The sequence below is a fragment of the Mauremys reevesii genome, linkage group 9, assembly GCF_016161935.1.
Source record: "Mauremys reevesii isolate NIE-2019 linkage group 9, ASM1616193v1, whole genome shotgun sequence".
In the NCBI taxonomy this organism is placed as follows: domain Eukaryota; kingdom Metazoa; phylum Chordata; order Testudines; family Geoemydidae; genus Mauremys; species Mauremys reevesii.
In genome coordinates, this window is record NC_052631.1 from 70,314,268 (window position 1) to 70,333,125 (window position 18,858).

Below are 18,858 nucleotides of genomic sequence, written 5' to 3' on the forward strand. Positions count from 1 at the left end.
TCAGCACTTCAACTTCTGAGGCTTTTTGGATAACCTTTGGATATACTCTGATGTGGATAATGTTTTTATAAGTAAAGAACAGCAGAAGTGTCATATATTGTATTCAGTCTTACAATCCTTCAAACATGTGATCAAAGTGCTTGTAAGCAAAACTTGTATCCTGGGAAACTTGAAGAAAAATATAGTAGAAACAGACACTTGAAGATCAAACACTCAAAACAACAGTCAGTAAGAGCACATAATGTCATTCAAACTTTTAGAGAAAAACGTAATTCTGATGGTATTGTAGGAGCTGCAAGATAAAGGTGAAGTATTAAGTCAGACTGCCACTAAAACTGAAAATAATGTAGGACTGCAGAGAGATTTGCTAATTAATTAGTTAAAAAAAAAGCTTAGAGACAGCCAGTAGGGAGTATTCTCTGTGCAAGCACTGCTATAATTAATTAGTGAGATTGTGTATTTTAATTAAGGCTTAAAAGCAACTGAATGGTGCATGTTGCAATGCTGATATTGAATTAATAATAATTTGTAAATAAGAATTCTAGTTAGAAGTTAACTGCAAAGTGAAGTACAAATACAGTTCATTTTTGGGAAAAAGAGTTTAAGAAAACCTGCAGAATAACAAGTTAAAACAGTATGGTATATCAGCTTGATATGTATAAACAAAAATTGGAATTCTGCTACTTTTAAAATTTCCTTTTTAGTCTTTGTTTACACACATTAGAAGGAGCACAGCATCCGGCCTCTGACAATTGGGTCCCAGAACTGAGACATCCACAATCTGTACTTGGTTTTGAAATCTTGGCCCAAAGTCCTTAATGCATGGTTAGACAGTAAATCATAACTATACTACAGTTTCATATAGTCCTTTGTTAGTAAAAAAGCAGTTGGTTGAAAGTTAGTCAGAATTGCAAAGAGGAATAGTCCTGTCAGAAATGAATTAGTGAGCACAATGTAGGTGAGGAGATCAAAAGTGAAACATAAATTGTTGCAGAAATAAAGATATTTATCTCATCATTATCATGACCACATACTGATATGTGGTAGTAATATAGATATATCTAGCATGATTGTTCCTATAATATACATCATTCATCAGTGTCCATAAGATTTATCTACATGCATTGAAACTACCCTTTAATAAATATACTACAAAGCCGAAATAGCTGAGGATAACATATTTTAGTTCCCTGGAAGTCTTGCTGTTCTCAAGGTCAACAATGCACATATTGTACTTTGGAATTAGAATCATAGAATCATAGGCCTGGAAGGGACCTCGAGAGGTTATCTAGTCCAGTCCCCTGCACTCAAGGCAGGACTAAGTATTATAGACCATCCCTGACAGGTGTTTGTCCAACCTGCTCTTAAAAATCCCCAATGATGGAGATTCCACCACCTCCCTAAGCAATTTATTTCAGTACTTAACCACTCTGACAGTTAGGAAGTTTTTCCTAATGTCCAACCTAAACCACCCTTCCTCCAATTTAAGCCCATTGCTTCTGGTCCTATCCTCAGAGGAGAACAATTTTTCTCCCTCCTCCTTCTAACAACCTTTTACGTACTTGAAAACTGTTAGTATGTCCCCTCTCAGTCTTCTTTTCTCCAGACTAAACAAGCCCAATTTTTTCAATCTTCCCTCATAGCTCATATTTTGTAGACCTTTAATCATTTTTGTTGCTCTTCTCTGGACTGTCTCCAATTTGTCCACATATTTCCTGAAATGTGACACCCAGAACTGGACTACAGTTAAGGCCTAATCAGCACAGAGTAGAGTGGAAGAATTACTTCTCGTGTCTTGCTTACAATACTCCTGCTAATACATCCCAGAATGATGTTTGCTTTTTTTGCAACAGTGTTACACTGTTGACTCATATTTAGCTTGTGATCCACTATGACCCCCAGATCCCTTTCTGATGTACTCCTTCCTAGGCAGTCATTTCCCATTTTGTATGTGTGCAACTGATTTTCCCTTCCTAAGTGGAGTACTTTGCATTTGTCCTTATTGAATTTCATCCTATTTACTTCAGATCCAGTTTGTTCAGATCATTTTGAATTTTAATCCTATCTTCCAAAGCACTTGCAACCCTTCCCAGCTATATATTGTCCGCAAACTTTATAAGTGTATTCTCTATGCCAGTATCTAAACCATTGATGAAGATATTGAACAGAACCAGGCCCAGAAGAACCGCAGTGTGGACGCAGCTCAAGCCAGAGTTCAGAGTCTGAAGGTTAGTGTAGTGCAGTATGAATGAGTTAGCACAGCTGTAAGACCTGGGTCCAACAACTGTAAACCCAGATTTACAATGCAGTGTGAAGGCTCAAACATGGGCTTGGAAACACCAAATTCACAAGCCTGGGTCCCACAGACATGGGTTTACAATGCAGTGTAGACATATGCTTGGAGACTGCCCATGAACTTGCCTGAAAAATAACCAAACTGCACACCTCGTCACCATCACCACAAAAGAACCAACCACTGCAAAAACCCAACAACAAAACCCACAACATTCTATACTAAATGCTAGTTGCAACATCTCCAACCACAATCTTCTCTCTAAAGTCCAAATCTTAGATTCTTATGCACAGTTAGATTAAATAGGCTTTCTACAGGGACTCTCCACAGGGAGCAGTGTGGACAGAAATCATGTCCCTCCCCAACTTTAGCATGGAGGCAGGCACTACTGCAGACTGCAGGTTTTAGTAGTGGTGTAACTATGGTAGTTAAAAACTCATAGTTATGGACCTCATTGGCTTTGCATACACACTACCAATGCCCTCCTTCCCATTCTGCAGTGGCCTGTGGCATAAAAGGGCGTAGAACCCATCACAGCCTTTCTATTGTATTTAGAGCTTTCCAAAGTGAGGGGCAAGATTTGCCCTAAGTTTCCCATGCAAATAAATATCTAGGAGAAAAATTTTGCTTGTGGATACACTTGTGCTGCTTTTTCAGTGGGCTCTCAACTCCAAAGCAAGCTCTGAACAAAAGACTTCTGAGAAATGATGTTTACCATAACATGATAGCAATTATCTGTCGAACAACTATTCTGCATATCACTGCAAAAATGCCAGGAGAAAGGAGGCTGGCTTTGCTGAGATAAGATGGCTTTTGTCAAAGTTACAGATGCCTTTTTCCCCTGTCCTGTAAGCAGTAGTGTGAACTTTACAGTATTGGATTTATTCATTAAAAGAACAAAAATAGAAAAATAGAACTACATCAAGTTGTGTAAAGTGTAGTGTATGCATTGAAAGACAGAATAGAATACAGTGGTGTGAGGATAAAGCCACAGAATGTGTGCAGCTTATTGCTATTAATTAGTTAGTGGGTGAGCATAAATAGGAAGCACAGAGGGAGTCTGCTGGTGTTTGCTGAGCAGTGTAAATGCTGAGTATTTTAATCCTGCAAAAAGGGCAATGTGAAATCTAATTGGCAGCCTTTGTTGCTAAAATCCAATAGTAAAAAAGAACAACATTTAGATATTAAATCAGTACTGCTCAGTGAAGCCAATACCAATCTCCTAGAACTGGAAGAGACCTTGAAAGGTCATCAAGTCCAGCCTCCTGCCTTCACTAGCAGGACCAATTTTTGCCCTGGATCCCTAAATAGCCTCCTCAAGGATTGAACTCACAACCCTGGGTTTAGCAGGCCAATGCTCAAACCACTGAGCTATCCCTCCCCCCCTCATTTTACCATGAGGACCATCAAAATCTTGCAGGAGGTACACAGTGCCAGTTTGGGCCTTTAAAGACCGAACAGAGCTCCTTTCCAAGAGCTTGCCTGTGTGTTAACTGGGACTGAAGTAACTAATCAATTGCAAATCACATCTTCAGTTAGTTTGATGCAAGTGTGTTGATTTGTAACTGACTTAAGTTATACTGAAGTAGGGCACAATTATCCTGAAATTTGAGCGTCCACTCACAGACTTGCACCAGAATGAGAAATGTGTGAATTACAACCGATTTTGGCTATTTTGGTTTCAACTACCATGTAGTCAAGCCCTGAATCAGTGCTGGCTTGACAGCAATTCAGAAGAGTTATCACATTGTGGGCCAAATCCTCCAAGCACCTGCACATGTAGTTAAAGTTAAGCATGTGAGTAAGTGTTTGCAAGATCAGGGCCTTTGTTTACAAAAAATTGCTTTGATTTGCTGTGAGAAAAGTATCATTTAAGGAATCCTTTTCTACTTTAAAATTGCATGCAGAAGTTTGGATGCTTGAGAGCAGTGCCATATAAATAGCACCAGAGATCAAAATCTTATAGATGAGCACAGCATATGGGCAGCAGCAGCGGTAGCTTGCTTCATTAAGAGAGTAAGAAGGAAGGATCTCATTCGCCTTCAGTCACCTTCAACCTTTTTCTTCACTGCTAGAGACTACCAAGAAAGATGCCTAGTAGGGCCAGCTGTGTGATGATGACTTTGTGATGTCGGGACCTATCAGAAATGGACTGGGATTATTAATTCATTTTTCATAGGCAGTGAAACTTTCAGTCATTAGTGACTGCATTCATTAGTGACTGCATATATTAGTAACCACTTTCAGTCATTAGTGACTGCATATTAACCCACAAAATATACAGTAATAAACAAACTTTTAAGTGCCCTGGAATGGACACCAAGGAGGAGCAGTTCTTTATCACAGGTTGGGTGGTCTATTTATTATCAAGATGTTGTGGCTTTCCTTATTTTGTTCAGGAGGAGGTAAATTGGCAATTTGACAGGTTCAGGACCCAATTTCATCCTTGCCTGCAGCCATCCTTCCATCTGTTACTGTCTATTTGTTCAATATCCGACCAGGTAAGAAACATAATAACCTACTAGAAATGACCAGGAAGGTAGCTAAAGAATTTTTGACCGAATTCAATCTTAGAACTCTTTCCCCTCCAGACCACTCAACAATTTCATATAGAGGCACATGCTTAATAGTGACCCTGAAGATTGAAGGAATCCATGAATAAATGTTAATTCTAAAGCAACTTAATTATTCAATTTTGATGAGAAATAGCGTATATAACACTGCAGAATATGCCTCTGAGCAAGAACATCTATCCTTAGATTATGTCTTGTTAAGCTTCCAAGGAAATGGGTTCCAAAGATATTACTATACATCTAGTGACTGAGTGATCTTTTGAAAATGCCTTTGATTGAACGGCATTCGTATGGCAGGTATGCAAGAGTGCATTCTGAGTGCATTTTCAAAGTGACCCTGTCAAACTCATTGTGACTGTATCTTCTTCCTCTGAACTTTTGATAAAACGTTTGTGATTACATGCTGATTTTGTCAGAAACTCCATTCAGGCATGAACAATGTATCTGCTGGCAGCAAGGTCATGATATAGCAAGTTTCTTTCCCGCAAATATTATATCACTGAGATCTCATTTTTGCCTATTCAATACCAAAGCTTCTACGCAATATATCTGTATCTTCTCTACTTTCATATATAGAGTAGCAGCTGCTCCAATACTCTAAGCTTTGTACCTTTTTTTAAAAAGTAACTAGAGTGACAGAAACAAAACGTCAAGTTTTCACATGAGAGGTCATAAGCATTGTATTTTTCAGTATTCACTTTGGTATGCATATCGCTACTAAACTCATTCCATCTTTACCAAAACCCAAGCAATATCAACCCTACGTTTTTTACTGCTATGGTACACACTTATTTGCAGTTTTTTTTAAATAAGCGAAAGGATGACTGGCATCTGATATTAATGTGACACCACCTTGTATACTGTGGGTCAAAAACTAAACTCAAAGCTAAGCCTTCATGTTCCTCTTCTTTTTACTTCCCTTGTCCTACAACTGCACATACGATAGACAGGCAGAAACAATCTTCATGAAACTGAAACAACTTTATAGAGGTATCCTGGATGAAAACTATTTAAAGTGGGCCAGCTTTCTTGACTCTTCTCTTTTCCTTTTGTTTATGTTTTTTTGGAGAGTTTTGGAGTTCACAAAAAGTTACCGCCACCACATTTGTGTGAGAGTGACAGAATGCGGGCACATTACAATACTCCTAAGGATTTTCATAAGGCAGCGGAATTTAAAATTGATTTGTTGACTGATTGAAATCAATTGAACTATGACAACTTACACCAGCTGAGGATGAGCCCTTCTATGCTGGAAACACATATTCTGTTTTGTACGCTGAGCTTCAGCCCAAGAGTGAAGTTTTATTTCTGAGATCTTCTATGCAAAGTCACAGCTTTCAGCCATTTTTTTCCCTTTGTAAAACGCATATTAAAATAGAATCAATAATAGAGCCTTACCTACTGTCTGGTGCCACTACTGGGAACTGCTGTTTTGTTTTTACTGTCTTTCAGAACAGGAAAAATCCTGTGTTTTAAATGAGTTTATCATAATGATATATATGGTTTTAATTATTCTGTATCTCTGCCAAGAACATTTAAATATTTTGTCATCCCACCCTCACCCTCCCCCCCAAATCTATGAAGCCCTTTCATTTTAAAGAGCTTCATTTAAGTTATAGTTTATCATATCTCTGAATGGGGAAAAATGAAGTAGAGGTAAATATAGATTTCTAACTTCACTCTAATAATTCTTCATATCAGACAGCACAAACCCAGTAACGGCTGCTCAGAGCTTTGCAAAACGTTGGCAACTGTTTTTAAAATGTTCTAAATTTAAATAGGGTATTGGATGATCTCTAAAATCCTACCTTCCTCTCTGCACACATAAAGGGCTCAAAGAAGATGAAATATTATTTTAGCTAGCTTACGGTGTAGAATGTACATCAGCTTGTAGTAATGCAGTTGTAACTAATGAAGGAAGCGACTTGCCACTCCATCAGGCTAGGACAAATTTTGCAGGCTAGCAGTTACACTACTCTCTTTGACATCGCCGGTGAAATATAATCTTTGGTGCTATTTAGAACTGAGAGGTTGTAGATTCTCCCATAATAAATGATCATTAGGTAAGGAACAAAATACTTTGAATAATTCCTGCCTTTGTCTCTCATACTATGTATCATTTAGGATTATTGCTATATCTGACGCGCTCTATTTGGATTATATATACAAAGTAGTGTACATGAGTGATTAAACTCAAGTACTGAAGGTGTATTCACGAGATATGAATGGATTGTCTCATTGAGTTTTCATAAAGAAATAATGATACCTTCCCACATGCCAGATTTTAAAATGTGGCCTATAAAAATTTCAATAATTTTATTCTTTAGAAAAATGCAGCTTCAAAAATACCAGCGGTTGTATGTCCCCTATTTCTTATCTCCCTTCTCCCTGCTCCCGTTGTCATAAGCTACTACCCTATTTGTTGCTTGTTCATAAAAGGGTAATATATCTGTTGAGACAGTGAGATATAGAAATCACTTGATATCGATGTCAAGAGACGTATAGTGTAATTTTCAGAGAACAGTCCTGGTAGTTGTGAGATTGAGTGTGTTTACATGTATGTGAGAATATTAAAAATTGTATTTAAGAATCATTAAAGTTAACAATACTTTATTACTGAAATACCGAGCATTGGCTATAAGTCTGTTATTAAAATAGATGGCCCCAAACAATAACCCCAAATCCTTACAACAATATAGACCTTTATGCTTTATAGTATAAACCCATCCCTAACTATTGGGGGGTTGGTTGGAAACCTTTGGTGTAGGTTTCCAATAGCTGCCTACTCCAGGGTTTCTTGCAACTTCTTCTGAAGCAGCAGTTACTAGTCACTGTCAGAGACAGGATACAGAATTAGACAGACAGCTGCTCTGATCCAGTGTGGCTCTTCCTATTTTCCATTCCCATGCACCTCTGAATTCTGGGATGCTTGAAATTCAAATCCAGAGTTTGCATTTGGGTATGCAATGTAAACAAAGGGTTAGTGGGACTTGAATCAGCTGACCAGTGTTAGGAAACCCTGGACTTAGGCATCTACATTGCAACCATTTGTTAAGTCTTTTCTAACCCATGCTCAAACCTAGGGGTCTGGCATCCACACTGCAGTGTACAGACCTGAGTCAAAGTAACTATATCCCAGAAACCCTAATGCCAATTCTCCACCCCTGAAATGTGGCTGCACTAGCCCTAGGAGTGTGGTGCACTGTGGGAAAACTTTACTGCCTGCCCTGCCCATTACTAGGCAGCCGCTAGCTTTGCTTGATTGGTTTGCTATCCATTGCAAACCCAGGAGGCTCTCTAACAGCGTGCTTGCAGATTAGTGATCAAAAGATAATGGATTAATGCTGACCTGAGCTGCTGCCACTGGCAAAGTGGGGAGGGGTGGCTTCCATTTTCAATAGAGTGGATTACAGATTTTTGGGACAGAGGCAGGGCCGGCTCTAGCTTTTTTGCTGCCCCAAGTGGTGAAGGGGGGGGGGGGAAGCTGCGATTGGCGCCACTTTGGCGGCTGCTCTCCTGCGCCGCTTCAGTCTTCAGCGACAATTCAGCAGCAGGTTCCTCCCTCCTAGAGGGACTGAGGGACCCGCTGCCATATTGCTGCCGAAGACCCAGACGTGCCGCCCCCTTCCATGGGCCGCCCCAAGCACCAGCTTGCTGTGCTGGTGCCTGGAGCCAGCCCTGGAGAGAGGACTAAGGAAGTTGTCCCATGCAATTGTGGGATATTTCTGGCTGACTCCCAGGACCCGAGTCAAGCAGAGCTGTGTGACCACTGCAAAGCAATAGGGCTAGGACCCAGTTTCACTTGTGCTTGGACCCTCCTGAGACCCTGGGTCTGAACCCAGGATTAGCATAATTGCAGCATAGATGCAAGAGGGGTTAGGCCTGAGCCAGGGCTCAAGCACAGGTCTTACACTACAGTGTAGACATACCCTTTGCATCCATCTAGCACAGCACCAATATGTCATGGAGCTCATAATCCACAGGATTTCCTTCATTTTTCAAACCTTATGACCACTATACTATGATATAAGACCAACACTTGAGGGGACACTTTAGGGAGCCTACCATCATATTCTCAAGAGACTCAACTCATGCCCCTTTGTTTTTTGGCTTCTATGTCTCTTTCTGAAGCTTTTGGCTTTAACAAAAAGTTAGCAAATGTTTTATTTTCTACAGACTAAGTGGAATCTTTTCTCCCTGAGATTAATGCAACTTTACCTGACAAGACATTAGAGGGTAAATATGTTTCTAATGAGGCTCCTTCACCAGCGCACTCAGGCTGATTTGAACTTCCTTCTCTCTCTCTTGGGAAGGACTGTGAGTTGTTGTATATGCTACAGGGTACCTTTTCTTGGTATCTTACCCAAGCTTTATTTGCCTGACACTAGGGAAGACAGCCTACAACTAAAGAAAAGTTCCCAATACTGTCAATGTCAATACTGAGGTTTAACATTATGTTTATGCAGACAGAGATCCTACTGTAAACAGCAGAAAAGGGCATCTGAGAAAATAAGTTTAAAAATAGAAATCAAAGTATTAACCAATAAGGTCCCTGGCAAAATGCTCTAGTCACCTCACAGAATTCCCTGCACGCCGGAAGGACTGTCGATAAAAACAACCTATTACAACCAGTTAGAAGAATGGCTAGGTTTTCACAATGTATGGCATCCAGCTGTGTAATATATTAGTAAGCACCCTAGATGGCAGATTGTTTTGAGAGAAGGGACATAACTTTTATTAACTGCATAAGAACACAGCTCAGACTGAGCTGACTGAGACCTATGAAAATACATAATAAACACTGAGCTTGTTTAAAAGCTTGATACAGTGACTCCTTGTTTCATCAACTATCTTTTGGAGAAAAATAGTTTTTAAAATTATTTAATTCAGTAACTTATCACAGTATCTCCCCATCTTATACACAAAAGCCCAAATTAGAAGTTTTCATCAGAGATCTGATCTGCCATGATAGCTCAAGTGGAAAGAAACCTTGAACCACACAGGGAAGTTATCACATATGACAGAACTGCATAGAATGACATTCTTTAGGATAGACCAGATCTGGTATAAACATGAATCCTTACACAGCAATTGACTTCCAGGCCTGTTACTGAATTAGAAATCTATATAACGTAACATTGTATTTGATGTACTAAAATCTGACAAGGATGACACCATAGCTGGTGGAGCCAACCAGTGTGTTAAAATAGCTACCTAGCCACCTGATAACTGTGCCCTGACATATGTCTTGTAGTACTGCCAGAGAAACTTTCTGCCATTTCTTAACCACCCCCAGCACTGACTTTAAGTCATATTGCTGCAGCTGTCAGCCTGATATTTCTGGATGCAGTGAGGTCATTCTTCAGCATTCTAAACCTTGAGGGGAGAAAGTATCTGATCTTTAGACTTCTAATCAAATCGTGTACACTACAGACTAGCTAGTAACCAGCACCTTTGCTTTTGTAACCTTGACTCTTCCTGACCAAAATAATGGCAACCTGCCAGAATTTGGAAATTACAATCTGCTTTGATTGCTAAATTTGAATTACTAACTTGCCTCTTGCTCCTTCATATATTAGATGTTAACTCTTACTGTATGATATTTCATCTCTCTATATATCTGTTCCTATTCAGTCTTTGACCTCTCTGCTGAGATCTGCATTTGTGATGGTAGCTTTGTGATGTGGATAACAAGAACTAGATGGAGCCAATCAGTTCATAAAAATACCAAACTAGCAATGAATATTACTGTTATTGGCTAAAAATATGAACTGACAATAACAAAAATGTGGTTTAATCATGTTTGCATGAATCACACTTTAATGTTTAACATTTAGGCATAAATGTTAATCGAATTACTTCTCTTCCGACCTTCCTTTTGTTCAATTTGTAACTACATGTGAATTTATTTGTTTGAAGTTTTACAAAGATTTCTATTACTGGAGAGACATTAGCAGTATATGTATTTATGGCATATAATTATTTTGTGTAGCACTTTTTGATCTTTTAATAACGTAGCATTCATTCTAATCATTTACACTCCATTTATGGAGTCTGCAATTTTAAGATTACTATTTCATCTCATTTATCCCCTATTCTCTAACTGAAAAAGAGTTGTAAGTCCACATCAGAAATTAACATATCCACATTTCATGGTGCAACATGCACTTTTTATATCAAATAAAACATAAAAAAAAAAAGAAAACTTTCTATATTTCAGCACCTGCCCATGGCATTTTGAAACATTCTTCAGATTCATTCTTTTGCAGGTTGAAAACAAGTGGACTAAGCTTCATCTTGAATTGTATTTTTGTACATGAACTACAAAACCTTGGATAATTGGGGTTAGGGTTTAAAATGGAAATATTAGTTTTGCCCACTTCAACCATTTGCGGTAAAAAAATGGGCCTGACTGAGTCTGGAGTAACTGCACTGACTATACAAAACTAATTTGAAGTGAGAGACAAATGAGGCTCAAAGGCTCTCAGACATCCATACAATCCTTGAGCTGATCCTAATAAGTTTATTCCATAGAATTATTGCAGACAGAGTTTGTCTCACCTGTTTAGAGGCTCTCGATGATACCCATTCTACAATAGTGGCCCCAAACACCATCTCTGACAATAGTGCTTTGAAGTGGTCACTGTTGTACTCTCCTACTCTTGAATGTGAAATTTACAGTTGCTGTGCCTCAGTGGGGGATCTTTCTGGTTCAATTCACTTTTTTAAAGCACGCTTTCAAAATCTCTAGTTACAAAAGAAAAGATTTATAGAAACATACTGCAGGTACAGAATACATAAAAAGAAAAAAAACACTAAGTAGATTGTACTATACAAAAAAACAAAAGCCTGAACACATCTTTGCCCTGTCTTTATTACATTTATATTTCTATGCTAGACTTCTTCAGAAACAGACAGTTATTAGGCAACAGGCTAACCCTTCATGCATAACACTGCCATTACAAACCTCTGCTACAAAGCTGGTTTCTTCTCACCTCTCATTATGCAGCTACGTTCCACAATATGGATTTTCAAAAACAAGCGCAGCTCCAAATTCAGTTTTCCTTAGGGCCATTTTGTCTATGTCAGCTGCCAAACCTGGGTCCTGTACTTAATACTGCTCTGCAGTGCTAAGCTTTCAAATTATCATTAATAACCATTCACATGCAAAAGGCTTCTTTTGGTATGCTGTAGTATTTCAAAGGCTTGCAACAGGACCCTTGCAGACAAAGGTATATTTTGCATAGGAAGCGTGGAGTTAGTAAGGTGATGCTCTGATGTTTGTGAAAGCTGAAGCCTTTACTCCAAGATGTATGAAGATGGCAGTTCTAATTTGATGAAGAAGTCCTGTGTGAAAAAAATCACATAGACAATAGGCAAAACGAATATTTCCCTCCTTAGTACTTAAGCTACGTTCTGCCACAAAACACTTCACTAATACTTGATTTAACTCTGTCATTTGCATTAGCCAAGTGAATAAATGTATGGAACACTGAACAAGCTGAGACCCAAGGAACAGGCATCAATTTCTCATTATAAAATAGAACTGCAAGGTGCTCTACATCCTCATCCACTACTGATGTCAGGATGCTCAGGGCTTGGCAGGATTGGGAGCTGCATATTATGTGGTAAATCTATGCCAAAGAGTTCAGGAGAATAAGAAATATTTAAACAATTTCATTTAAATGTTATGCTATTCCCCATAGTGGCTGCATCTCACCATATTGACTCTCAGCTTTCAATTATATCTAATTAGCATAATAATAAACAATTTTCTTTTGGGGTACATAATAAAATTAGCTGTTAGTTTGCTGCCGTCCTTCCCTAAATCAGGCCTGGTGCACAAGACTGAGGCAACTAAAGAACACTCTGGTCATGCAAGGTTTGTAAACAGGATGTTAAAAGCAAGAATTGATATTAGGAATTTTTTATATTTAGGCCTAGACCCTTTAATATGATCTGTCTCACTGGAACGTTAAATACCCAGGCAGAGTCCAATGAAATCAGTGGGGGCTCTGCATTAGAACCGGTGTCCACTCACGTGGAACAGATGGAAATATTACAGCCTTAATAAAGTGAGGCTCTTTTAACATACATTTTTGTGTGTAACTTCCTATGTTTTAATTTCTTTTTCAAAAAATCAAATGGAAAAACCTATATTCCATCATGTTGAATCACCCCAATGGATTATCAGCACTGCACAGACCTTTGCCACTTGACTTAACAGAGTAACTGATAGGAGCAGCAGGTTGTCATCCTCTATATGGACCAGCACTAGAAGGGGATGGGATACTTTGTCAGTCAGTTTCACAGCAGAGGAATGGGGAGACTCAGGAACCTTCTTCCCCATTCTCTTCAATCTGCCCATGTTCCAAGCCTGTCAAGGGGGGACAGATAGCTCAGTGGTTTGAGCATTGGCCTGCTAAATGCAGGGTTATGAGTTCAATCCTTAAAGGGACCATTTACAGATGTTGGGCAAAAATCTGTCTGATGATTAGCCCCTGATTTGAGGGGGTTGGACTAGATGACCTCTTGAGGTCCCTTCCAACCCTGATATTCTGTGATTCCCCATCCCAGGTTCTTGAAGCAGTCTCATTCTCCACACCTAGCCACTCCCAGTCTCTACTCTTCAGGCTTCTAATACCAGTCTTCTTGCCCAGCAAGTTCTAGTCTCACCTACTGTATCTCTCAGTCTCCTTACCATGCCCATTCCCAATTCTCCTCTTCCAGGTAGCAGTCTCCCCTCCCACCAACTTGCTGCCACTTCCATTCCTCCAGTCTTTCCCCCACAGTACCTTGGTTTAGCCAGTCTTAGTCTGCCCTCTGAATTCCAATCCCCTTGCCCATACAGACCCCAGTTTCCCTCTCCCCCCCGGGCTAGCCTCCAATCCCAATTTTTACCCCCACCCTACGCACCTTGTCCAAATCTACTACTCCCGCCCCCCAGCAGATCCAGCTCTTGTACCCTCTGCATTTGAATTGGGCAGATTCCTCTCCCATTCTACCTTGCCCATCAGGGAGATCATTAAAAGCAAAGCAAAAACAGGCTCCCTGCTCTCAGTTCTGGTGGCCAGGTCCAGAATGCCCTGCAGCAGAGCTGTAATTGCAGGGAAACTCCTGCTCATCCCAGGAGTGGAGCATGCCCAGAGTAGACAAAATTTGGGGGGGAATTTAGCTGCAAAAATTTAAGAATTCTCTACTGAGCAATTTCAGTTTTTCAAAGACCTACAACTGGAAATGTTGGTCAATCTTTATATATATATATATATGCAACCCTGTTCTATTTCGTAAATGTCTTCAATACTGGAGTTCTTAATAGAAGTGTCCTGAAATTGGTTATTATAAGAATACTCAAAACATTCTAATGCACTCTGTTAAATCAATCAGGAAAAAGAATGGATAGAAAATGTTCTAACATGCAAATTTAAACATTAATGTAAATGTGGAACTTATTTTCTTTTAACTTGTTTTTTTTCTTTCTTCACTGAGAATTATTAAACAAGCCAATTTTGATATTTCAGTTGGAACATATGCAAAAAGTGCATTCCCCACTCCAGTTCAAACAACTTGAATGCCATTAAACTGATGTTGGGCTCACCTCATCAGATTCACTTTTAGGCTGAGACCAAGCATGGAAAACGTTAGCCAAGCAGGAGATTTTTTTTACAATGCTATGAGCCACAGTGGCTCTAAACACAACTGGTTCAATATTGACTCAGAATGAAGAATACCATGTACTGAATGGCATCACGACTTAATGCAGCATCTGGATTTTCCTCAGCGTTCCAAGCATTGACCTAGCTCAATCTTCTTTAGTTTGAGATGTGGCAATGTCACAGCTTGAAGTGGTACGGTTTTGAACCAAAAAGGAAAAGGTCTGGCACAGATGGGATTTACAGTTTTTTCTTTACAGACCGTGAAAGGACTGTATGAAGGAAGACCTTCTGATCCTGTGTAAACCTCTGCATAAATGTCTGGGGGAAGATCCCCTGCTGGAGCAAATGGTCACAGCTCCATCAGCTGAGGGGATGCCCCTGCTCTTTTTTCTAATATTGCAAAGTGGTAGAAACATGTGAAGCCAGGTTCTTGACTATCAGCCAGGGACGGCTCTTGGAATCCCGCTGCCCCAAGCAGGGCAGCGCGCAGCGGGGCGTGCTCTGGCAGTCGCTGGTCCCGCGGCTCCAGTGGACCTCCCGCTGGCATGCCTGCGGGAGGTCCACCCACGCCGCAGGACCAGCGAACCCTCCGCAGTCATGCCTGTGGGAGGTCCACCGAAGCCACGGTACCAGCGAACCCTCCGCAGTCATGCCTGCGGGAGGTCCAGTGGTCCCGCGGCTCCGGTGGACCTCCCGCAGGCATGACTGCGGAAGGTCCTTCGGAGCCGGCTGCCGCCCTGCCGGCAAAATGCCGCCCCTTGGCGCACTGGGGTCTGGAGCCAGCCCTGCTATCAGCCTATGAAAACCATTTCCTCGCAGCCGATTAATTGAAGTAAGGCCACAAATTGTGATGAGCCGTTTCCAGCAGCTGAACTGTATGATAAAGGATGGAATTAAACATAGAGATCTGAATATGTTGGACCTGATTCTCTGGCCCACACCACCTTTTTGCACTATTCAGGCAGTGCAAAGTGGTTGTATTCTGGCCAGATGTGGACAATGGAGAATTCCCCTTGTGAAGAGTAACTCTCTACAGATATAAAGTTGGCAGACACAGCATAGTTGCTCCTCAACTTCTCTAATTTGTGCTAGGGTTGCATGGTGCAGGATCAGGGAGATGCATTTGGCTCCCACATATTACTTCCCCCATACCAAACATAGCTCTGGCACAGGGGAGAATTCAGCCTAATCTATTTAAAAGCCCAGAGAAATGAGAACTGAGAGAAATTAGGATTTTTTGTCCCATGGAAATTTTGACATTTAAACATTTGGCTTTGGCCCAAATTGGGACAAAAAGTTGAAATTTTGAATTGTTTTTGCAGATTGAAAATTCCAAAAAAATGTCAATTTGGAAATTCCAAAATGTTCCCTACAGAGAATTTTGATTGTGTGGAAACTGCATTTTCCACTGTAAAATCATTCTGCGGGAAAATCTGCAACCACTTCTATTCAAAACATTAAGTGTAAGACAACAGTTTTCCATCCCATTTACATCAAAACAATGTTCTCTCGGAGCTAAAAAGACACATCCAATCAGTCTGCCTTATTTTTAGCTCACTGCAAGTGTACAGGAGTTATTCCTGCAGTCAGAAAAGAAATGCAGCTCTTTGTGGATGTAAGGGTCAACTCACATGGATCAAAATGCAAGACCGAGGGCACAGTCTCTTCTTCATCTACGTGATGGAGAGGTAGCATGATCCAGAGGATAAGGCACTGGCCTGGGAGTCAGGAGACCTGCGTTCAATTCCTGGCTCTGATATGTAATTAGACATTTTTGAGGGGGATGGATAGTTCAGTGGTTTGAGCATTGGCCTCCTAAACCCCAGCTTGTGAGTTCAGTTCCTATGATGGGACAAAAATCTGTCTGGGGATTGGTACTGCTTTGAGCAGGGGGTTGGACTAGATGACCCTCTGAGGTCCCTTCCAACCCCAATAGTCTATGATGTCACTAGGAATCTTGTTGGGCTCCAATACATCACAATCCCAAATGTTTTCCCAGAGTTAACAGAAAATGTGCCCATCAACTTAATATGGGCAGATAACTCCAAGTAACTATTACTAATAGTGCAAGCAACATCAACACTTGCAAAAAAGAGAGAGAGTGGGAGGGATACACCACCAGGAACTGTACAATGCTGATAAAGATCTGACACAATAGAGATTGTGCTGGCACAGGATAAAGTAGATTTTGAACATGGAGCCGAATTCGGAAATAGTCACCGCAAGTCAACTGAATGACTGCAGCTGTTGGTAACAAATGAGTCTCGTTAATTTGGCTATCTAAAAGATAATGACTCAACTTATTATAGGGAAAGAAGAAGAAAGCAGCAGTCTGTAAACAAAGCTAAAATAATGAGATTGCTCTAATGTCAACTCATTGGAGACCTATTACAAGTAGTAAAGTTTCTGAAGCAAGCAGCTACACTGCATGTTTCAATGTAGTCTAGAAAGGGGCAATGGTAAAATACTATCTCAAAATTTTCAGAAATTGCCAATTTGGCTTATTATATTTGACAGCTGTGTTTCATGGCCTTTTTTACATGGAGACCAAAAAGAAACCTGCAGGGTATACGGTGTGCATGTGTTTTTGTTTTATTTTGTTTTTTGTCACAAGCCGCCTAAATCCCATAACTCTTTGTGACTGGAAAGGACTGAAGTACTGCAGTCTTGGGAAGAACCCATGGGTCATTTTGGGGTGCTGGGGCTTGTGGGTGCTGCTAGGGAGAGTTATGGAGGGGCTCAATAAGGAGTTATATGGCAGGAATCCTGGAACCCTGCCTTGGAACCATTTAAATGCCTGGTATATGGCTGGTTTCCAGCATAGTTAAAAGGATAAAATAAATGGTTCTCAGAGGTAAAAGACCTGGGATTTTACTGATGGGCCTTGTGCTCATTGTGGAGACCTCGTGGCCCTTGCAGGCCCAGGTCCACACCCTTCTGCACCCTCTGTCCCCCTGGCAATGGGGAGGGTGATAGGAGCACAGGAAGCTAAGGCGAGCTGACTCCGAGTTAGAGGTTACATGGTTGCACTGGAGTCAATTAAAGGCCTGGTAAAGGACAGTCTGGGTGATTGGTAGACAGCAGTTAAAGGTACTAAAAGCTGTGGACTGCCACTTAAAATCCATCCATGTGTCTATCCTCATTTTGCCACTGTGTCCAGATCAATTTCCAGACTTCAATTAAACTATAAAACTTTATACAAGCTAAGGATTTGCTGCCCCAGCCTGTTAAGGGACCAGTCCTGCAGTCCTTACAACTATAACTCGCACTGAAGTAACTGAGATACTCTTGGTAAATCAAACAATATATGATGAATGTTTATTGCCACCTGTTGAATACAGGTGCTAATGAATTCAGAGAGCTGTGTAAAATTAATTTATTGTAACTTTATAGAATTACTGTAAAAAACTAGCTGCCTGCCATTGGGAAACAACTTAGAGGATTTAGGAGCACAAGTCCCACTGTTAGGCAAAAGGACTTGTGCTCCTAAATCCATTCGGTGCTTTTTGAAAATGGCTCCATTACTGTGCAACTGTATGAATATATAATAACTGGTAACAAATTAAAAATGTATATAACATGAGTTCAGTGAGATAATTACAGAAACAAGAATTGTAAACATGAATTAACAACCATACATTTTTGTAAAAAAATAATAATAATGGGCCACAAAGATATAGCTGAATGAGTACAGACTGTACTTTATACCTTCTTGTCACCTATTTTAAATGCAATCTAAAGTTGAGGCAGTTAATTTTTCTACACAGTATGCTAATGCTTTATCATAATCCAGAACTACAGCAGGATTAACGATGGAGTAAGCAATGCACATGCAGTACATTTTAGAAATGTCAGTGTAAAGTATAAAACCTGCTTTTCCTTACTGTTCAAATACTTGGTTTATGAATAATATGATTTTATAGAGATGCAAAGCACATAGAAATATGACAGACAAAAGGAAATAAACCATGCTTTCATTTGATAATTTCTTTGGATTTACAATCCAAAACAAATGTTCAACAGAAACATTTTTTGGTTCAAATTCTGTTTTTGAAAACCTTTATTCTTCATTACAACTTATTTCTTCAATTTGATTTTAAAAAGAATTAGCAACTTATTGTTGTAGTACTTTGAAATTTCATATACATTATTATGGAAAATAAAGTCTGCCTGGGGCAGACTGTGTGACAAAGTGCTTGCTTTTCATCTCTGAAACTGCTATTCCAATCCAGCCCAGACTGCAGTGATCAAAACATCTTTCAAATCTGATCACTTGTAAAGGACACCAAAATTAATAAATAAATTCATTGGGTCTGTATCTAAGGAAGATGAAATG

The 18,858-nt window shown here is 40.0% G+C and overlaps 1 protein-coding gene across 8 annotated transcripts in view; it reads right to left on the reverse strand.

Annotated features, from left to right (window-relative positions):
* The window catches only part of PCDH11X (protocadherin 11 X-linked), a 1,093,295-nt gene that overhangs the window by 139,783 nt on the left and 934,654 nt on the right, over window positions 1-18,858 (reverse strand). Inside the window, exon 8 of one of the 8 annotated variants that reach the window (XM_039487738.1) lies at window positions 10,045-12,213. The exons of the other annotated variants lie outside the window; for them this stretch is intronic. Coding sequence (XP_039343672.1) covers window positions 12,125-12,213 — 89 coding nt within the window. The 3' untranslated portion in view covers window positions 10,045-12,124. Of the gene's footprint in view, window positions 1-10,044; window positions 12,214-18,858 lie in introns of those variants that run through there. 8 annotated transcript variants of the gene reach the window in all.